At 34.3% G+C, this 23,711-nt stretch overlaps 1 protein-coding gene across 4 annotated transcripts in view; it reads right to left on the bottom strand.

Annotated features, from left to right (window-relative positions):
- Positions 1–23,711, bottom strand: part of ERBB4 (erb-b2 receptor tyrosine kinase 4) — a 1,094,545-nt gene that overhangs the window by 234,637 nt on the left and 836,197 nt on the right. For 2 of the 4 annotated variants that reach the window (XM_078071282.1, XM_078071280.1), the window contains exons 13-16: positions 22,117–22,249; positions 16,815–16,908; positions 10,660–10,814; positions 3,065–3,139 (exon numbers count right to left, since the gene is read on the bottom strand). In XM_078071282.1, coding sequence (XP_077927408.1) covers positions 3,065–3,139; positions 10,660–10,814; positions 16,815–16,908; positions 22,117–22,249 — 457 coding nt within the window. Of the gene's footprint in view, positions 1–3,064; positions 3,140–3,260; positions 3,306–10,659; positions 10,815–16,814; positions 16,909–22,116; positions 22,250–23,711 lie in introns of all 4 variants that reach the window. The other 2 variants (XM_078071283.1, XM_078071281.1) reach the window with 1 other exon arrangement.

Below are 23,711 nucleotides of genomic sequence, written 5' to 3' on the forward strand. Positions count from 1 at the left end.
CTGAGATTTTCAAAAAGATTATGTGTCCAATATTTCAACTAGACACGTGACTACCACCGATGAACATATATACTAGAGAATAGCTCCTGTACATTTAGTTCTCATACCAATCTTAGGAGGTATAAGAATTTCCATTTTTAAAAATTACCATTATCATCCCCATTTTACACAGATAAGAAACACAGTAGTGCAAATACTTGTACCCAGGCTTTCAAATTCAAAAACTTCTGCTCTTTACGTGCACAAAGGCCTACAGGTGATTTTTCATAGGAATGATGGGCTGAATTGTACTATCTACACTCTGTTACCGGACATGGTTACCGATTTATGACAAAGCTAATCTGAATTAGGTGTTAGTCTGAGACTATAGAGAATGGCCTGAGAACCCAAGCAAGTAATAGGATTGAAAATTCCCAAACTACTTCTGTTTAAGTGTTGGAAATATTCAATCTATAATAAGATACACTATGATTTTGAGCATTGAAAATCACTAGTGAACTACCCCTATGGTATTAACTCTTTCTCTGTCTCTGCGTATGCCTCTGCCTGTGACATGCTGCCATCCATGCCAGTGGCCCTCATTAGGGCAGTGATTCTTAGGGTGAAGAAATACCCTCCTTTCCATCAAGGGACCCACCATAAGGGGTAGAAGTTCACATGAAACTTCCCTGAGTGACCTTGAGAGATTTTCCCCCTCCCTTTGGGAGTTATGTTTCCTCCATCCCCAACATTTAAAACCCTTGTTATATAGCAAAATAATAAATCACAACAGTTACTGGGTGATTTATCGGAGCACAGCACTATTCTATGGACTCAATCAATCTTCACAACCAATTTATAAACTATATTAAGATTCCTATTTTATACATGAAGAAAGTAAGGCTCAGATAATTGAAGGAACTTACCCAAGGTTACACATCTAAAAAATGATAGAGCCTCGCTTTGAACCTAGAAAATCTGATTCCAAAGACAGCACACTTAATCACCACATTATATTGCCTCTCATTAGTTGGCTGGAATAATTATAAGAAAGTCATTGAATCAAATGTGGAAACACTCTTCAAAATGATATCACAGTGACTCAACCAAATTCTCATGGAGGAAAATTATTTCATAAATATAGGAACAATCTAAAATGGATCTTAGTTTATAAAACTGAACTTTGGGCCTTAGGTACTCTCTCTTTCTTTCTCTTTCTCTCTTTTGCTGTTTTCCATAATTTAAACCTTGCTCTAAATAACTGTGTTAACTAGTCTAAATTGATCCCAAGTGCCAAAGTGCCACTGTTGTATAAATCATTTACTTCTACAGCAACCTTTTAAAAAAGAATTTAATTAAATAACCTGTTAATAAGACATACCACTTATTTGATTGTTCTAAAAAATTTTAAAGGCAAATATCATATAAATGAAAAAATATGACTAAATTTAATGACACAGATGAACCTCATTATTATAATTTAGCAAAAGAGGCCAGATACAAAGAATACATATGTATGATTCAATTTATATAAAGTGCAAAAATAGGCAAACTGGTGTTAGCATTTAGGACAATGGTTACCCTTGGAATGGGGCACAAGGGTGTTTGTCTCTGGCACTATTCTGTTTCTTGATCTGGCTGATGGTTACATGAATGTTTCATTTAGAGAAATTCACTGTGTTTTATACCTATATTTTGTATACTTTCACACTATGTATGTTAAATTTGAATAAAAAATTTACATTAAAAGGGAATACTTCATCCCAATCTGTCATTCTGCTATTTGTAATTTGGCACTACTTTCTCTCTTCCAAAAGATAAAATTAATTTGTTTCATAAAGAAAGCAAACAAGAGGCCCCTCGGTGGCTCAGTCGGTTAAACCTCTGCCTTCTGCTCAGGTCATGATCTCAGGGTCGTGAGATCAAGCCCTGAATTGGGCTTCATCCTCAGCGGGGAGTCTGCTTGAGATTCTCTCTCTCTCCCTCTCCCTCTGCCCCTCCCCCACTTGTGCTTGCTCTCTCTCTCTCTCTTTCTCTCTCAACTAAATAAATAAATAACATCTTTTAAAAAAAAAAGAAAGCAAACAATATTTCTACATAACATTGTAAAGTTACTCTTTTCCTAAATGTGTTTTAAAAGTCATATTTATTGAGATATAAATTATAGCCAGTAAAATTCATCCTTTTTAATGTACTGAACCATGATATTTGTGTCCCCATCACCATTGTCAAGATATAGAATAATTCCATCATCCCCCGAGATTACCTCATGTCCGGTGCCAGGCATACTTGTAACACTGCTGCTGGTGACACTGGCCGATTTCCTGTCCCTATAGTTTGGCTTTTCCAGAATGCATACAAATGGAATCATATGGTATGTATTCTTTTAAGTCTAGTTTCTTTCACTTAGCATAATGCATTTGAGATCCATCCATGTTTTGCATATGTCATTAGTTTCTTCCTTTCTATCACATTACAATGTATGGATATATCACAATTGAAGAGCATTTGAGTAGTTCCCAGGTTGGTGATTTTGCATAAAGCCACTATTCATGCATAGGTTTTTGTATGAATCTGAGTGATATATTTTGTGTTTTTTTTTTAATTCCAACTTGTACTTTTACCTGCACAAAGTATTTTCTATAGTGCCTTTAGTCTATGGTAATTCTGATGCCTAGAGAATATACCAACCAGCTCAAAATAATATAGAAAATAAATCAAATTAAACAAGAAACATCTTACAAAAATAGATCAACTTTTGCAAATTCCTCTCTTAAAAATATTTCTTTTTGCAATAATCTACAAAATTAAAAAAATATTCTATTAAAGTTCTAGATTAATAAATCAAAATCCTGTTTAAATTGTACAAAGTTAAAATTCAATGACACTACTAATTTGGATTCTAAAATTATAATGGATAGAGAAAAAAGAGATAAGGAATGTGGCTTGAAAAGTAGTCTTATATGCCTGTTTCATAACTCCCTAATTTAACATATTATAAATTTCACCCAACTGGTTAGTATTTTTTATCCATGATAATTTGGAAAGGATTTGAGTGACAAAATGGAAACATGGTAGATGTTACCTAGCATGTTGTGGTAAAGTGGAATGGCCCGTCCAAGGATAATAAATGCAGTCATGACTAGTGGGACCGCTACACCTGCAGGCAATTACAGAACAGAAAGCATCATTCTCCATTCACAGTGGCATGCACACACATGCACCAGTGCTCACACAAGGAGCCTTGGAGGAAGAACATGGGAAGCAAGCACACCAAGTACCTATCCATCAGGCCGATGCAGTCTTCAATACTTGAGCCTATGCACCTGCAGAAGATCCAAATTTAAAAAATACAAGGAAAGAAAAAATTAGTCATTTTTTAAAAAAAAGAATCAGTAAGATAAACACAATTGTTTCAAATTCTCAATCATAGTTTTTAGACAATTTTGGGACACTCTGAATTTAAGCCAGTGAGAAGATTATTGCTTGATGGATACAGAGAAATAAGTTGCAAATTCCACCCTAGTGGAATGCAAAGAAACATGTTCACAGTATAGGAAATTGTACCCTGTTTCTGTGGATAACTTCCAAACCCATATAACTCACTTCTAATGCTTTCAATTCATTTGCATCATTCATGAGTATATGTCTTGCTGAATAATTTGATATTTCAAAGGCTATAATTGGTTTCATGTATACAGTTTCTTCTAAAAGGACTTAAACTTAAGTAAAAACAGGGGCGCCTGGGTGGCTCAGTCGTTAAGCGTCTGCCTTCGGCTCAGGTCATGATCCTGGGGTCCTGGGATTGAGCCCCGCATCGGGCTCACTGCTCAGCAGGAAGCCTGCTTCTCCCTCTTCTACTCCCCCTGCTTGTGTTCCCTCTCTCGCTGTGTCTCTCTCTGTCAAATAAATAAAATCTTAAAAAAAAAAAAAAAAAAAACTTAAGTAAAAACTAAAATCAATTAAAAAAAGGAAACATGAGCTATTCAATATAATATAATAACCTGATGTTAATACTCATTAAAGATTGATTACGGCAGAAAATGAGTTAACATGTTTTAATGCTATTCTTATGGATACTTTACATAATCACATTATTCCATTCCTTGGTTGTGACTGTTTTTAAAGCATACTTATCCGTAAACATGAATTCATTTAAAAAGCAAATTAACTGGATTCACCATAATGCAGTTTAGCTTGACACTCTCTTTTAAAAGAGCAGGGTCATAACAGGCAAACAGAAATAGGTTTTTAAACTGCCATCATATTTAACTGAAACAATAACAAATAAATAAATACTCTCCAAGGAAATGAATGCACGAAGAACCAGGTAAGTAAAGAATTCACTGAGATCAATATTTAAGTGGAATCATATAAGTACACAAAATCCTGGTGTACAGTCCCTAGAATTGCATTTTGAAGTATTATGGAAATATTGCTTCTCCCATCTTCCAACGTATTTGAATTGTATTTCTTTCCCTTCTCTCTCATCAAACACATATAGCTCCAGTGCATTATCAAGATTCCCTCTACGGCTATGATTTATAGAACTGTCTAACTCCGCTGATCACATTTTTTTCCCTAAAGTCTAATTTCTAAAACTGAAAAAGAAGCTGAAGTTAAAAATCACCATATAATGAAGTAATAAGGTGCTCATGTATAAGGCCAGACTGCCCATTATATCTTTAGATAACTCTCAACATTGGTGAACTAATATAACTATGTATAATAATAATTAAGTCACTGTTTCCTTGCTTCACCAGTATCTGCTATAACATTACTACTAAGTAAAAAGATGTTTTCTTTTTGAGGATTGGTTTTGAACAGGCCAGAAAAAATTTAATATACAGAAACATGGAGAATACCCATCATGAAAAAAGTCTTTTAAAAAAGCAAATAAGAAATAAAAATAAAAATAGATAGCACATAGCACTGAATTGGTATTATAATCCATAACCAAAACCATTTCTTAAAATGGAAAAAGTAACTACTAAAAATGTTTCCAAATTGTCTTATATTGTTTTCTTTTTATTTTATTCTGAAGAACTTATTTTTTTCTAGGTTCCGATTATATCTTCTTCAAAATGCTTTTTTATACAGTATTGCCATTTTGTAAAATTAATAGTCTACTTCTTATTTCCAAGTAGAAATAAACCGAAAAGCTATGATTAGTTTGCAATCTGTGTCTTTATAATAACCTTTGAAAGATAAAAAATATTTGAAAGTGAAATTCAACTTGAGGGGAAAGTATGAATAATGAAAGATCTTTATTTATCCATTTAAAAAAATTGTTTGCATGCCTACTAAGTGTTCCTACTCTTCTAGGAGCTGGAGGGAAAAAAAAAGATGAATTAGACACTTTGTCTACTCTTAATGAGCTCACAATTTAACGAAGGAGACAGATGCATAACCAGATGTATATTGTATAATGTGATAAATATAATAAGAGACATGAAAGAGTGGCTTAAGGGAGCATAGCAGAGGAATGCTTGGCTTCAAAAATTCATGGTAATCCTAATGGAGAAGACAGGAAGCTGAAGTTCAGGGTGCTGAGATCCAGGGTTGGAGTAGCAGTGATTTCTAAGGGGTAAGGAACAACAGGAATAAAAGCATAGACCTGAGGAAATGTAGAGTACACATAATTCTGAATAGTCAGGGAGCAAAACATGAGGTGACAGGGAGAGGGAAAAGAAGTGAGATCATTAGACAGCAGTCAGAATTTGAAGGCTATTTGCTTAGAAGCAAATTTAATGGAGAACCACTGCAGGTTTTAAAGAAGTAATGGATTTGCTACATTTGTGTTTTACATGGACCTCTGCCCTGTGAAGGCTAGTCAGGTGGGATCCAGGTAGATTCCTCTGGCACAGAGACTGTTTTAGTCTATATGAGAGATGAAAAAAGGATTAAACTTTGGAAATGGCAACTAGGTTAGAGGCAGGGCCAGATTCAAGAAATACCTTGAAAGGTATGGAGGGTAAAAGAGAAGCTGATGGCTGATTTGATGACAGAAGAGGAAGGGTCAGAGGAATTAAACATGTCAAATGTCCATCTATGAGAATAGTAGTACCATCAGTGAGAGAATGCAAGAGGAGGGACACCTTTCCTTTTGTATGTGTTGGAGGAGGAGGGGTTGATAATTTCAGTTTTATGTATCTAGTGTGGTTGTCCTACATTTGGGTAAGAAATGTTCCTTGCCAGCAGGAAAGGGGGGTCTGTGGTGGCGGGGGGGCGTGAAGATACCAGAATGATGATCAATTTTGAAATAGCATATGGGAAAAGTTGAAATAATAAGTGGATAAGATAGCTGAAGAAGGATCTATAAAGTGAGAAAAGTGGAGCCTGAGACTGAAATCCACGGAACTCCAATAGCCAGTAAGTGACCTAAGCTAAGCTCCTATGCCAGAAGCATGAGAAAATGTAATTGAGTAAAATCGGGTAATTGCAGCATCGTGGGGGCCAAATCAGGAGAGACCTTCAGGAAATGGGTTAATTGTCAATGTCAAATGCAAAGAGAGGTCTCATCAAATAAGAACTACTGAGAGCATTTTAGTTGTCATTGTTGAGGTCACCAGAATTTCGGTTGCTGTGAGTCGAGAAGCAAATTGGACATACGAGAATAGAGGCAAGGGAATTGGGAGGTGAGCACTGAGGGGGGCAGGATGTAGGGTCAAGAAAGTTTGTTGAGTGGATTGTATAGGATATTTGAGATTTAAACATATTTACAAGGTGAAGATGAAAGAAAAAATGGATAACAAAGAATAAGGGTATGATTGAAGCGGCCCCATCTTTTCTAAATACAAGTTGCTCTGTATTTAAAGATGTGTACTCTATTTCAACTCTTTGGACTTTATTTATAGCTTTATTAAATAGCACTTGCAATTTATTTTGATTCAGCAAGATCACAGAATAATGGAAACATTAAACTTTTAAAGAGTCAAAATCCCAAATATGAGATCAAAAAAGGATAAGGAATAATGCAACTCTCTACAAATTAATGGTAAAAAGTAAAAACTTTACAGAAGATCAGAAACTATAACATGTCAATAAAAATATCTGGAATTCTGAACACCAAGATGTGTTGAACATTTGCCACTACTTACTGATTTATAAGCATTTTGATGTACCCATATATCTAACATAGTTGAGATATTTTAACAAAATCTCCTTCAAATTGTGAAATGGAGGAATATTTTAAAATTTCAATTAAAAGAGTATAGTCAATAATTTCACAAGCAGCTCTTTCCTTCTATCAGTGAAAAATTTTTCACTATCTAAATTAAAAAACATAAAAAGGGTTGATAAGAGAGATTAAGGCATATAGGGAATTTAATAATATGAAACCATGATTCTAATATTAGCAAAAATATTCAATGAAAATTTTCAAAGATGCCTTATGAAAAATAGATATCCCAGTCCAAAACCAAAATTAAATTGGTATTTATCATGGACTCAATAATGTTAGTGTAGAAACCATAGTAATTGCCATTATAGCAATTTAATTACCTACTAAATTTAGTTCACAAGTCTTTTTTAAAAATTTCTATCTTGCTAATTGCAAATATGTAGATCATTCCTTTTTTTTTTAAGATTTTATTTATTTGTTTGATTGGGAGAGAGCACAAGTAGGCAGAGTGGCAGGCAGAGGGAGAGGGAGAAGCAGGCTCTCCCCTGAGCAGGGAGCCCAATGTGGGGGTTGATCCCAGGATCCTGGGATCATGACCCGAGCCAAAGGCATCCGCTTAACCGACCGAGCCACCCAGGTGCCCATGAAGATCATTCCTAAGTTTTAAATGTTTGCTCATTATTAAAAAATGAAGAAATAAATAAATGCTTGCTCATCATTTCAAAATATGGGGAAGGGTCTCCAATGGAAAGATATGAATTGTAAGAGTGAAAACTCACTGAACCATGACTCACTAGTGGTCAAGAGCTGTGTCTTACTCATTTCTGAACTTAGCTATCACTGTATCTGATGCACAGTAGGTGTTCAATATAACCAAGTTGAAGAATGAATGAAATGAGAAAAGGCTGCCAAAATAAAAGTCCTCTAGTCAAGGCAAGAAGAGACAATGTTAACCGACCTTCCCCCCCCCTACCCCCCCCAACCACCACCTCTTTAGGGATATTGAGAATCTCCTGATAGGTACTAAATGGATAACCTATTTTAAAAGTATCTAAAGAACTTATTAGAGCCAATATATTTAATGTACTTTCAGAGTAATAAAAGTGCTTTTAAGGTATTACACACATAATTTTATTTTCAGAAAATCATTGAACAGTATTCAAAGTAAGAACTTTCCTTCTAAAAAAAAAAATGTGTCTTGAAAGACTATTTCCATTAACTTGGTTCTTGAATTATCTAGCTGACATAATATCGACATATAAAAGAATATCTGTTTTCCAAAGTTGAGTTGGCGTGGTGAGCTCACACTCACCCATAGGTCAATTAGTACACGTGTTTAGGAATAAAAATAGTCATTCGTCTCATTGTCTCCATTGTCCCTGTTCTCTTTCTAGGGAAAGATCCTATCTCTACATGCAATTTGAAGAGAAGGGATTAACTGCACAGAGCACTTCATCGCTTCACTAAAGGATCTCAAGGCACAGTGGTGCACAGCAGTAGTGTAGAGTTGGATTCAGGAATTTAGGAATTCTGGGGTTGGGACCACAAAACTTTCATGAAGTGAGTGAACCTGGACAATATGGAGGATATTAGGAAAAGGATGGCAGGAGGCTAAATGAAAACAAACACAAAAATCCTTCAGGACTAAATCAGTCATCCCAGAATCCATTTACCTTGGAAGATGCCAGGGAATACAACATTCAAATTGTGTCTCACCATCATTCTGCAACAGTTGATTTAAAGACATTTTTCTATTTACTTGGAGTTCCTAAATAATCTGGTAGGATTTGCTCCCTTTATACCTTCATCCTACCTTTTTAGCTGACATCTGGATTTTGTTGCTGTGGTAAACTGATCTCTTCATTGTCCCTACTTCTACTTCCCCTCACTATATATATTTTCTTTTATTACATAATCATGATTTAAAAGGGCTAAGAGGAAGACACACTAGCCACACACCCAGACTATGGCTCTGTGATCTCACTTTCATTTCCCTAATGGCTTCCTTGTAATTAGATTTGCAAAAATAGCAAAAGGTCTCATTTTGAATGGCAACAGCTGTTGACATCAACATTATATTGAATAATTTACTGGTTTAATTTTAGCTGCAAAACAATAAAACCCTCCTGTGGATGATTGTTTTAGCAGGCAAAGTTTTCTCTTTCTGTTGCTGACTCTTCTGCTCCAGGGCTACCAGTTGTTTCTTCATGAAATATTCTTAACCCAAGTGTGCCAAAAACTTGCAAGGGGAGAAGTTCATTCCTTCTAGTTTCCTTGAAGCAAAGTGTCTATGCGACTATTTCAGTATCCTCCGTCTATGTGCTTATGTGTAATCCAACGAGTTGGCATTAGCTCTTCCAGGCTGCATTTGAATTTGAATGGCAGAATATTACTTTACCTTTTCAGGATCTGCCACTTCACAGAGTGACTTAAGCTGATTTCTTGACCTGCAGGAAATTGTAGCAGCATCTGCAAATTGATGTCCTCTTGGCAGAAAATGATGTTGCTTGCTTAACTTCTTCAATATCCCCTAGCAGCTAGCTCTTAATCTGGCAGAAAATCTCTTTATGGAATCTCATACTTTCCTGCCAGATATATACAGACAACAAGTATCTGTATTTGTACGTGGATGTGTACACATGTGTGTGGGCACTCATCAGGGAGAAGAGGATGTACAGACAGAAGGATAGAGTGTGTTAAATTGTTCTCAAGTCTGAAATTAGTCATGTTCTGGAGGAAAGAAAAAGAAAAGCCCTTACTAAAATAGATTTGCTCTCTTTTTAAAAATTAAGTGTTGGGATTTGTTAGATGAGTGACATTATTTCTTTCAGTTCAGTGCTTTTCTTCTTTCTGTAATATGTCTTTGTTTTTCAACTGTTATCAGTATCAAAGGTAATCTAATTATTATTCATTTTATAATGCATCCTTTTGAAACAATAGAAAACTATGTACCTACCAATCTTCAAGTTGTCCTATACTGGTCAAAGAAATTCTAAGTTATAGGTTAACCTGCCATAAAATTACTTTCACAAAATGCATTTGTGATTTTATTGATATACATATCACTAAATTCTCCCCCCCACACCTTTTTGTTTTTTCCTGTTGTCACCATTTTGCTTATATTTTGTTGAAGGAGTAATTCAAGGCAGTATTTAGCCTTCAGCTGGTTGTAAGAACAAAGAAACATAAACAGAAAACTCCTGTTAAAGATTTATTAAGCACAAACCTCAAAAGTCTGATGACTATCTTGTCTTTTCTAAGGTATCTTCAATATCAAGTAAAATTTGGAAGAATTTCTACACTCCATACAAAGTATACCTGCCACCAGCTTCATAAAGGTGTCAATAGAATACTTTTAGGTAAATTTTTAACAGAAATATCTGAGAGGGTATACATTTGATTGCATAAACCGCTTTCCTAGAAAGTATTTCTCTTTAAGTCAACATGTTAATACAAAGATGAATAGAGTTTTATATGACAATAATATATATTTAGTAGACTGTGTCAAGGGTAAAGATGCTTGTGTGATGGAGTCCTTGGCCAGCAAGGATGCTTACCCTTGGGTGCAGTTTGGATGGCATGGGTGGCACTCCCGATCCTGATCAGCATACTTGAAAATGAAACTGTTTGCCCCCTGTAAGCCGTCTGGACATTTTTCCACACAGTTCGGGCCATCCTTAAAATGGGAGCACTTTGTGCAGTTGTCAGGTCCCTGAAGTGTGAAAAACAAAACACAATGGAGAAAGAAAAGTGGATGCTCTTTCCTCTGGTATTGATGTGGTTTAGTTCCTAAGACTTCAGTGAGTGGCCAATCTTCCCCTAGAGAGCTGGAGAGCATTTTCAAAACTACAAACGGGGATGTCACTATTGCAGCTTTTCAATGTAAAAGTGAGATGTAAAATTTCCTTTGGTTGTCTATGATTATTTGGACAATGAATTTTAAAATTTACTGTGGTTGAATTATTAGGAATTAGTTTAGGAAAATAAAATTTAATTTCTAGATTACTCTCCATCTCAAATCAGCTTGTGATAATGTTAAAACTCACGTGTCTATAGGGATTTTAGTAAATCACAGTTCAATACTGAGAGCACAATAAAAACATTCTGATGAACAAATATCAAAAGTCCACAATAATAAAGTAGGTGCATGTCAGAGAAAATTATATGGAGAAACTTATCCAATAATAAAAGTGATATAAATTTGAGCATAATAAATTTAAATAGAACTAACTCACTTTGCATATTTATGTTTATAATATACAATAACTTTCTAATATGCAGAATGTTAAGCAGTAATATACAAATATGTTTAAATGTCATTTAAAAAGTAAAATTTAAAACCCATCTTAAACATAAAAGAATTTTACAAAAAAACTAATTTGGATTTGGTGCTGGAAATAGTAAGCATGCAAAAAAATGTTAAGTAGTCTACCACCAAATCAAAGAAAATTGAGAATATTTTGATTAAAAATGCTATTTTCTTAAAAGATGCACTATATTTATATATTTAGCTATTTTTTTAAAGATTTTTTATTTTATTTATTTGACAGAGAGAAAGAGAGAGAGAGGGAGCACAAGCAGGCAGAGCAGCAGGCAGAGGGAGAGGGAGAAGCAGACTCCCCACTGAGCACGGAGCCTGACACGGGGCTCGATCCCAGGACCCTGGGATCATGACCTGAGCCGAAGGCAGACACTTAACCAACTGAGCCACCTAGGTTACCCTACATTTAGTTATTTTAAATAATGATATTACCTACTTAAAGTTGACTTTTGGTTCTCCCTTTTAAACATCATATTGTCTTAGGTTCCTCTTTTCTTTGACTACTTTCTGGAACTTCTTCCCCTGACCCATTTCTCCCCAAAAGCTGTATGTCAATATTGTTCAACAATTATGACAGTTCACATTAAACACAACTAAGATAAATGAGGTATAGTAAGTACAGAGGGAGATAATTCATTTTATTAGGTTTATAATTATAAATTGTGAATTTGGGAGTCAACAACAAGCAAACATTGGACAGAGCTATGTATTAGGCAGGGAGCATCCATTCACAAGAGTCTCTCTATAAATGTTAATCCAAAAGCAATCAGACATTGCAAGTTGGTGATATAAGACATCAGGAAATCAATAAATATATTTTAAAATTTAAAAATTGAGGTGGCTAATGAAGAACAGTGGCGTAAAGAAGAAAAAGTAATAAGGAGGAGGTTTCAGGAAATTCTGGGACTGGTGAGGTTCAATCAAGCACCTGTCTATTTCACTATTTTGATGTGAGACTTAGAGCTAAAAGAAAATTATCCTATGAAACCTAATCCCCATTCAACCTGAAGAGTTTGCTATTGGCAACTTCTTATTTCCTACCAAAAAAGAATACTTTACATGCTTCCAATTTTAACACCTGCTCATGGGTACTTAGGCACGTAATGCCATCTATTATATAAAATCATTTACTGTGCAAGTATGCTCAGTGGCATGACTTATTGTACAAGACAAGAGACATGCTGTCTTCTTGCAGAACATAAGAAAAAAATCTAACTATGAGTAAATTAGGCAGTAATAGTTAAAATTAGAAATTAGGAATTATTTTTCTATAAAATTCTGATGTAAAATAATATCTAGGTAAAATCAGAAGACACAAAATATTATGAAACTAAAATTAAAATCATATTTAATGTTTAAGTATACTTCAAAAAAATTTTTTGTATGTTTCCTTGTTTTTAAGCATCTCTTACTTACTTGATTGTATTATCATGATACAAAACCTACTGTTCTAAGCTGATATAACTAAAAAATGTCCTGACAAATCTCAAAAGAAATGAAATGTACTGATTCTCCAACTCATTTCCATAATAAAGAGATTTAAAGAAATATGTGTGTCTAATGCTTACTCTTCTATCATTATATTCCCAAAGCTTTTAAGAACCAAAGTTCAGTGAATGAACTGATAAATGTAATGATAAAAAACAGAGGTGAAAGCAATATTGTTCCTTATCTCTGATTTTAAGCTACCCTTGGACTCAATTATGAACCCAGAAAGCTAAAGGATAAGCTAAATCTTGATAGAAATATTACATTTTTTTTCCTCAGTGACAATTGATGATTTTCTCCGGTAACTACTGTGAGTGACAATGCCACTATTCACCAGCATCCGGTTCTCTTCCACTTCTAGCCACATGGCAGACTGAAATTCTCCTCCCACCAGAAGTGAGGTATGTCTTGTTTTAGACAATGAAATTAAGTAGAAGCAATTTATGAGACTGCCAGGGCTAACCTCTCCAGCCTTCTCTTTCCCTGCTGCCATGATGCAGGGATCCTATGCAGATGTGGGGATGCCGTAAGTGTAAAGCATCTCAGAACACTAGACCATCACAGGGAGGAGGGCTGATTTGCAATGCACTTTACATGAAAAAGATTTAAACATGTTCCTATAAGCTACTGTAATATGGGGGTTATTTGTTATGGCAGCATAACCTTTATTAACTTGACTTTAACAACTATTTCAGCTTTTATCATTCTCTTCCTCAATCTCTTCTTTTGTATGCTGCCTCTTTGGCTTATATTTTGATCTTCTAAAACTCTGTCTGATTTCCCGTACTTCTCTTTCTTCTCACATGCCCTTCCTTATATTTCTTGAAGGAACACATAGGAGTAGAGAAAGTAAGGCAGAAAGGATAAAGTTGTAAAATAAAAATAAAATAAAATAAGGTAAAAAATAAAATAAAATAAAATAAAATAAAATAAAATAAAACCACATACAGACATATAAGGATATAAAATCAGGGGCTTACTTTATTTCAAAGCTAGCCCTCTCAAGATTATCCTGGATTTATGTCACATTTAAATAGTATAATACCATCCCATTTTACATGTAGCTGTTATATTCCCAGAAAACATGTTATTCTTATTATTTACAGAATTGTTGCCTATGGGGGTGGGGGCCAGGGGAAGTGAAATGAATAGAGTGTAAAATTTGGAGTCACTTCTATAGTTGAGTCCCAGCTCCACATTGCATAGACTGTTGACTTTTTAGTGTAACTTTCTAATTATTATAGGTTTAGTTTCTTTATATTTTAAATGGAAAAAGTGATAGTATGCTTCAGATGTAACAGTGTTTGACAAATATACATGTGTATCAGTTATTATTAGGGAAATATGGGCAGCTTAGGAAAGTGTGATTCCAATAGAATAAATCATAAGACCAGGTGTGGGAATTCCAACCAGCTTTTTAAAAAACTTTTTTTAAAGATTTTATTTATTTATTTGAGACAGAGTGAGAGAGAGAGCATAAGCGGGGTGAAGGGCGGAGAGAGAAGTTGACTCTCTGCTGAGCAGGGAGCCTGATGCAGGGCTTGATCCTGGGACTCCGGGATCATGACCTGAGCCGAAGGCAGATGCTTAACAAACTGAGCCACCCAGGTGCCCCTCCAACCAGCTTTATGACTTTTCCTCTGTCTCATCACAATGTCAGCCTCACAGAGAAGTTTCCAGAACTTCTTGGGTATCTCAAATGATAGATGCCTGTTATATGGCACACAAAAGCACTTCTATCTCTAGTTGTGATAATCAATATGTGAACCCAGATACAGGCAAAAACCTAATATAAATTGTAAAAGCTGAAAGCAAGCAACCTCCTAGTGAAAGCAGTTTGGGCTACTGTTTGAGCTCGGTCCTGCCAGTTTCTCAGACACCATAACCTAAAATTGTATTCGTACCTGCTTAGTATTTCAAGGTTTACTGATCAAGTGATCAAATAGGTTTTCTTGATTCGTGTTCTGATCTTCCACAAATGAGTGATTCGAGTTTACTAAACCTTTCTTACTTTTGACTTACTGTCTTTCCTAATCTCTAGACATATTAATTGACAATGTTAACACTGGGTGGTAATTCTAAGTAAATTGTTAGTCCAACAATGCTGTCATTAAAAAATCAAAATGTATTCATTAAAAACCTGTTTTTTCACTCTTTCTTAGTTAGCAAATGATTTTGAAAATTGAAAAAAAACATTAACAATTAGGGTTTTTAATGTGTAATTTATAAACTGTCTCAATCTTTTGAGTAACAAAAGAATGAACAAACACACTGTGAAAATATACAAAGTAAAATAAATTAATAAATTAGTTATTTGCCAGCATCATTTATATCATAGGAGACAGAATGAGGAATGGAAAAAGCACAGGACTGGTTTTGCAGTCTGCCTTGTTATTGTAATTGCACATTTTCAAAGTCTCAGTTTCTCTGAAAGATATATTGTTTTCTGTTCTTTGACTTTTGGTACCTAAATATGTTAGTGTTTAAAGACGTCTTATATAGATAGCTTGACTCGTTTTAACATAACCCATTTCAGAATTTTACTTCCCTGTGTTTCATGTCATTCCTTCCAGCATCCACATTTCTCACGCTGCATATTAGTTGTATTTTCCATTAATTCCTTAGTGGGGACAGAAAATAGCCAAATATGCCCTTTGCATACTTACTTGAAGATCATTTACATATTAAATTGTCTTTTAGACTTTGGTTCTTCAGGCCAAATCACACCACTCCTTTTTCTCAGAGGTCTGATTTTCCAAGCTTAATCATACTTGTGGTAGTCCTCTGAACTGTCCAGGTTTTCCACATCCTTCTTTAGATGAAGTTCCAGAACAGCTCATTGGGGCCTAATGGAAGTTTGGAGGCTCAATGATATTCTTTTTTCTAAGCTAATTACGTGCTGAATAAACACTCTGGTAGAAAATTAGTACTATCTAAATTGCAAATAAACTCTTATAGAGCAATGTTGAGCTCTTGGCTACACCCAAATGTTGGTCTCCAAATAATCTACTGAGAAATGACTCAATACACACAAAAAACTGGAAGTTTGTCTAAAGAAGGATGAATATGACACTTTGGAATGACAAAGTCATTATTGACCTCATTATTAGGAAAAAGCCTGAATGATGGGAACCAAAGGGAGGACTAAAAAATAATTACCATTTTCTTTATAAGGCTAACTTCAAACATGTAAATGCCAATTTATCCATCAAGACTTTCCTGATCCCATAGCCCCTCTTCCATTCTCATAGCTCTGTTTTTCTCTCTGCCATAGTATTTATCACACTGTTTTAGATTTTAGTTTATAAGTGTTCGCCTCTCCCTTCTGTCTTTCACAATGTCCTTCACAATGCCATAATAGTTAAATAATTAGACAGAGATATGAATGTATTATAGTTTACCTCAAACACACCATGAAATTTTACATTTGCATATCTTTGCATGTTTCTTTTTTCTAGATTCTTCTTCAAAGCATAGCTCAAACATCACTTCTCTATGGACCTCCTTAATGCCCTACTTTCCATCCCAAAGACAGATTAATTTATCTCTCATTTGTGTTCCTATAACAATTGATACATATTTACATTTTATCAATTATTTTGGTTCAATCTAATTACTTATATGTTCTCTTTTCTTTTCAACACTGCAATTTTCAAGGGCATATCCATAACCACTTTTTAAATATATTATCTGGGATATAAATATTTAAAAAATTGGATTTGTAAATATTTCATTTCTACTACTAAACTGTAAGCCTCTTGAGGGAGGAATATCAAACATGATTCCCCCTAGCATGCTACAAACACCTGTTGAATGGATGGATAAGTGATAAAGGAATGACATAACAAACATTCACACATGAGCCAAATAAGCCAACACAACCACAGATGTCTGCAAGCTTACCGGTCCGTGGCAGGTGAGGATGCCGTCTTCCATCTTCTCACACTGGGGGTCACACTCCACACAGATGGAGCCATTCTCAAACTCTCGAAATTCACTGTGAAAACATCAGCTGCGTGAGGTGGTATAAGCAAACGAGCTGTCAACTTAACAAATGAAGCAACATCTGCTAAAAGTCCTATTGGCAGAGTAAATTCTAGAGTCTGTTTCTTTATGTGCCAGGAGCATTAGAATCATTTCCCTGTACATTATGGAATAAGTTCTCCATTAGGAGAAAAGATAAACTGCAGCCAGATGGCTCTCCTTGCCCTCCATTGGGTTCAATGATAGACTCATTCAGGAAACCTCTCTCTTGTGAGAGATATTCTAGCAGTCTCAAAAAAAAAAAAAAAAAAAAAAAGTATGACTCTTCTGATGACACAACAGAAACATTTTTACCTTTTTTTAAGTAAAGCTGTGCCTGTTTGTGTCTATATAAAATTTTACTCTTGGCTGAGCTTTACTTTTTAAACTCTGAAAGAACTATTGTATTTTTCTTGTTGCTAAGTTACATGATATTCCTCATCCCTGTCCTTCAAATCCCAAGACTCTTCAATTTATTTTTGATGAAACTTCAAAAAATGCTTTGATTTCTTTTCTTCTTTTAAAATAGCTGCCTTGGAGAATTAGAGAAAATATCTTTTTTATGGCAGATTTTATATTCTTAGATTATTGATCTAATATCACATCTTTTTCAGCTTAAGATCTTTTTGAAGTAATTCTATATGGTATAAAATAAAAAATAGTTAAATGGTAACATTCTAAAACTTTCTAATTAAAATCTAGGATGATGGTTATCCCTTCCCACAACCTTACATTTGATTTGAATGTTAAATGTTATCAATAGTAAGTTTTCTAAACAATATCTACTGTAAAATTTTCATTCCAATAATTGGGTATCATTCATGTACAATATGTTTAAATACCCCATTCCCACTAATGTATGAGAGGATGAGGCACTGGGTAAAGACAATTTAGAATGCCAGTTGTAAGTCATTAACAAAACTTGACTAAATATTTACAGCTTCTGTATTATTTTGTGTCTGTATATCATGAGCTCTTTCAAACTAAAAGCACTGCAAATATGGCAATTATGGATTAGTTAGGTGATAAATTTAAATTTATTTTTCCCTAGAATGAAGTGTTCACTTATTTTCATAGTGAACTATCCCATTTGGTTATTATAAAGCCTTAATAAATGATAGAAATCCAAAAGGTGGGCTATTTTTCTGTTGGTTAAATTAAAACTACACATACTTTAAGGCAAGATAATTAAGCTTGGGTTTTCAAAATAAATAGCATAAGTTGGTGGTTTAGTTAGGTATCAATGCACATATTTAGTTACATGGATTTTGCATTTTTAAAGTGAGGTGTTGGCTTGCTATGGATTAATCTTCTTACAGATTTTCTTGAATTTAAAAACTCAATTACATAGAAACAGATTTTCTTTTGCATGTTTTATTAACATGAATTATATACAGTGCTTGACAGAGTAAATCTTCGAATAAAAAAGTCAAAATGACCTAGTATGGGGGAATAGAGGACAGTAGGTTAATTGTGAAGAGAATCAAAAGTATCATCTGTATAATGAAATTATAAAACAGTTAACAGCAAAACCTGCAACCATCAGCAAATTCCTTTTTTTTTTTTTTTTTTTTTTTTGAGTACAGTTTCTTGGGTTGCTAAAGGGTTATGTTACTGAATGAAGGTCATAATTTTTGTGGTACTAAATCATTGGTCATGCTTTTCTTTCTCTTCTTGAAAACCCCTTCCCCATACACAGAGTTGAAGAATAAAGTGTATATGTCATAAAAAGTCATGGAGATAACAACCTAGCTGCCTTTTCCTCTATAGACTAGACTTCTATTTGTATGGCTTTGGGCTCTCTTCCTTTCTGCTCTCAGAACTGATCCTTCTTTTAATTTTTATTACTTCTGCTCTTCATTGTCACTGTCTCCATCATTGCTTTTTCTTCTCCGTTTCCTATTGATTATACTATGACTTTGCCAGAGTTCCCCTTTCACTTGAATCTGACCTAACAAATCACTGTCTATTGAGCTGAGTTTTGCATACTGAGCTTTTTGTCACTTTTTTACTACTCTATATTTCTCACAGTCTTGCTGTGTGTGTTCCCTTAGCCAATCCTGTGATCCAGAGCAAATGCTTTAGAGTCAAGTCCTTCCCAAATTTGGCGGATTGTTCCCAACACCAACACTGATACTTCTAGGCCTTAAATCCCTTAACATCTCTAGACTTCATTTTGTAAATATCCTTTGTAAAAGGGAAAAACTGTGTTTCAATGAGAGATTGTGATTATTAAATATAAATGCCTACAAAGAGCTTAGACTGGCACTCTTTTTGATGTTCCCATTTGTTCTTAATGTTTCAAAAGTGTTTGACCATGTTGCCAAATAAGACAGTTTTAAGATTGGGTTGCAATGAGTTTTCTCTTTCATTCTCAATGCTTGTGCACTGTAGTTAAGAGTTGCTGAAATACAGTGGCTTCTATGACCTGGATTTGAATGCTAACATCCAGGAAATAACTGATTTTCTTTTCCCCTTCAAAAAGTTCTCTTTTGAGGATTTCTTCTCATATAAAAGTTATATAAATACAGGTGACCTGATTTTGGTAAATGTCTTATTTGTATTTGTTTTCAACATTTTTAAGGTGACTGTTCTACCTAACCATCTAATCAGCTTAGATTTATAGACACAAAAAGAAAATAATAATCATCTTAGTAGTAAAAATTCTAACAAGACTTTATTATGCATTTTCTCATTTAATGACCATAATTATCCTATGAAATTGACACCATTATTATCCCCGTTTTCCATATAAGAAAACTAAGTTTAGAACAATTAGGTTATTTATCCAAGATTGAAAATGAGTAAGTGATGAAGTTAGGATTTGAATTCATTATTCCTCAAAGGCTGTTTTAACTTCCGGGCAATGTTGGAAGAAATTAGTCAGTACCACAAGACTGGAGATGGGAAAATCTATCATTGCGTAGGCTAGAATTACATCAGACTTTTACAAGGTACTTTCATTTATTATCTTTCAAACCAACCCTTATATATGATTTCCCAGAGCCCTATTGCTATTGTAAAATACATTAAAAACTTTGTATTTCTTGAATACATTTGATTTAATGACTTGGAAAATGTTAAACTTTCCAAAAACAGTCTGGTAATCAGTGTTGTTTATTTAGGAAACATGTATTTTTCCTTTGCTTCACTTTCATTATTTTGCAGATGTGAGAGAGAATGGTATATGCATCCACATATTTGTCCACTTCACATTTCTGACAAGGTTAAAAATACTAAGGAAAAATAATGGCATCTGGAAAAGTAGCAGGATGGAAACCAGATGCCCTGAGTTCTAGTGTTGGCTTGATTCTTCTACAGTGGAATGACACTGGCCAACACTTAATTCTACTAGTTTTCACTCTTTATAAGATATTGCTCTTAGAGAAGATGATTTCTAGAGCCCAGTCCCTCTTTAAAACTCCATATATATATATATTCAATAAACTTATAACATTCACTAAATGGAATTAAAGTCTATTAGTTACATGTTAATGGCATCAATGGCTTTACAACAAATAACCATATTTTGATCTGAAGTATTTTATATGTACAGAACATATCATTCATTTATAATAATGAGAATAAACATGACTACAATTTAATGAGAAAAGCAACACATAATTTGCTATCCATTATCAAATTTATGAGCTGATGGTACCTTACAAAATTATAAGCTGAAATTTTCCTGAAAAACAATTAAATTCTTATTTTAAACTGTTTCACACTTAAATTTCTAATTTTATTTTTTTTCTAAATTTCATGAAGGGAATTGGTTTTGGTCATCTTTCAAAAAAGAGACATGTTAATATTATTATGATCCATAGATTTCTAACTTCCTGATATAAAATGCAAAAGTACAATGTTATCTCAGATCATGAAAACAGTTGTTTAAAATGGGACAATTCTATAATCATATTGATGAAACTGGAATTCATGGTTTGATTTCAAAACAAGTATATTCACTATATATTAGTCACTTAGAGGTTATTTAAATAACAAAATATTGTATCATAAAAGACATGTAGAATTTTAAAACAATAAAGATTTGAACCTATAAAAAAATAAAATGGGACAGTTCATGAGGTAAAAGAAGAAACGCAATAAAGAACTTCAAAACTACACTTTTACAGAACTATTGAAAATCCTTTCAGTGAGAAATATAAGAAAATTTGACTCAGGAACAGTACTAAAAAATGTATTATCACACTAATGAAGGACAACTGTGATGCATGAAATGGTATGTTAGATAAACTGATTTTATGAGTATATGAAATGCCATGCAACAAGATATATACTAGGTTTTATTGTTGGCAATGTGATTATTATAGTACCAGTAGGAATTTAAAATTCTTGATTTAAAATACTGCTTAGGTTATCTTTAGAAAGTGGCAGAACACTATCAAAAACCCCTTCAACTAGAAACTACAAAGGCAATTTTCCTATAGGGCTAAGCAGTTGTCAGAGACATAGAAATGTGTATCGTTTGTTGCTAATACACAATCAAAAAGACACATAACTTGGATGGAAAAAAATTCAAAAGTTATGCAGTAATTCTTTTTTTTTTTTTTTTTTAAAGATTTTATTTACTTGACAGAGACAGACATAGCGAGAGAGGGAACACAAGCAGGGGGAGCGGGAGAGGGAGAAGCAGGCTTCCCGCGGAGCAGGGAGCCCGACGCGGGGCTCGATCCCAGGACCCTGGGATCATGACCTGAGCCGAAGGCCGACGCTTAATGACTGAGCCACCCAGGTGCCCCAGTTATGCAGTAATTCTAGATGAAAATTAATAGGAAAGTATGTGAAAAAATATTATTGGGACATTTGAGAGGAAAGATTACTTGTAACAATCTCCTTCATAAGGAAAATAAGAATATATTTTTCAATTTTGCTTCAGTATAAACGGCTACAATTTATTAAGAATGATCTATTTCAGTATGCTTTTTTAAGTTTGTGTAATAGTCAACATATATTTGGACTTGTCTTATTTCCAATAGAACTCTTTCCCCTTAAAACAATTATTCTATGCGTTGTTGTCTCCTTTATGCAACAAGAGCTTCCCTTAAAAACCCTGGCCGGCACACACATTCTGCAATTTTACCATTTTCTTATCATTTAAAAATCTGAAGCAATCAGTGCCTCAAAGCTTATGAGGTAAAGGCGACGTTGTAAGATGCCTTACCCATCATAGAGGTTACAAGACTCGATGCAGCTCCTTCCTCTGCTGAAGCGACGGCAGGACAAGCACTGGTCGGGGCCAGGTCCCCAGCAGCCATTGCCTGAACACAGGTGGTTGCACACCATTCCTTCAGCAGCTGGAAGAGAAAAAACAAATACAAGAGTGAAATAAAAAAAGAAGGATGTGTTAAAACTTAACCATTAAAAAACAAACACTTAACCATTTTAATGTGAATCTTCCCAAGTGATGCTATTTCTGAAGAAGTTGGTTTGAAGGGGGTTTGTGGCAGATAACTTCGTCTGCCTACACAGTCACGCTGGCCCACACTACCGTCAACTTCTTCCCTATTGCAGACCCCATCACTGCGTGTGTAGAACCACTACGTTTTTCATAAGAATGAACAAATGTCAATTGTCTACATCAAAGTTCTAGGGAGGAAGGGTGATAAAAAATTAACTTTCCCACTAAGGCAAGGAGCAAACCATGCCTTTCTCAATCCAACTCTTTGCTCCACTGAGCCACCAAAAATTCTAACTTCAAATCCATACGAGAGCTTCATGAAGAAATAGAACAAATAATACTTGTCTTAAAACAAAACAAAACAAAATTTAGAAAGATAAAAAAAAAGAATATCTGGAAGGTAAGGGGGGGGAGAGAAATGGAAATAAAATACAAGTTTTTTATAGACCTCTGCTTGCCTTGATAGTCAAATGCGCACATATAAATTGGCAAATATATGAAACAAATTGTAGTGGTCACTGATGAGGAGGTATAGAGATGAAAGTAATAACGATGATCTTTAGCCTTGTCTCTATATAATCTGTTGATGAGAGGGTTGCCAAAGAGTTTTGGGACTGTTTTAAAATTGCCACTTAAGTTCACCATCTCTGTTTCCCTTTATATTGAGTAACAGTTATTCAGAATATTATTATTTATATGGAATAACATGATTTTAGTAAAAGGATACTAGATGTTGAATAAGAAGGGCCTATGAAGACTTCAAATGTTATTCTGAGTATCTGAAAAGTGAATTGAGTCATCTGAAACACAACCATATATGGTTTTCATAAAATATTAAGAATTTCTAAGAAGATAAAAAAAACATCAGAAACATCTTCATCTTCCCATTAGTTACCAAGTTTAATTATTATGGGATGTAAGTTGTCATGACAAGAGCATTTGTGTGATGGGTTGGTACGGCATTGAATATATGAGCGTAATATAAGCAGGGGACATATCTGTGAAAGTTACCTTCTCTAATATAGGCTTGAGAAAGGAATTGCCACATTCATGATGCTGACTAGTTTTAAAATAGTGAAACAAAATTATCCAATTCATATATTCTTCCTCTTATATCCTCCAGCCTTAAGGAGGCCCCTATGCTAAACTGTGGAAAATCTTTTCTCAAGGCAGAGTTAGACCTACTAACCAGTCTTTTTACTTGGTAACTGCTTAATTGAATAATCTCTTCCAACATAGTTTAAGAGAGAAACTATGTGTGTGTGTGTGTGTGTGTGTGTGTGTGTATGTGTTTAGCAGTTTTATTGAGGTATACATGATATATAATATATTGCTCATACGTAAAGTGTACAATTAGA

Source organism: Halichoerus grypus, chromosome 4 (genome assembly GCF_964656455.1).
Source record: "Halichoerus grypus chromosome 4, mHalGry1.hap1.1, whole genome shotgun sequence".
Lineage (NCBI taxonomy): Eukaryota > Metazoa > Chordata > Mammalia > Carnivora > Phocidae > Halichoerus > Halichoerus grypus.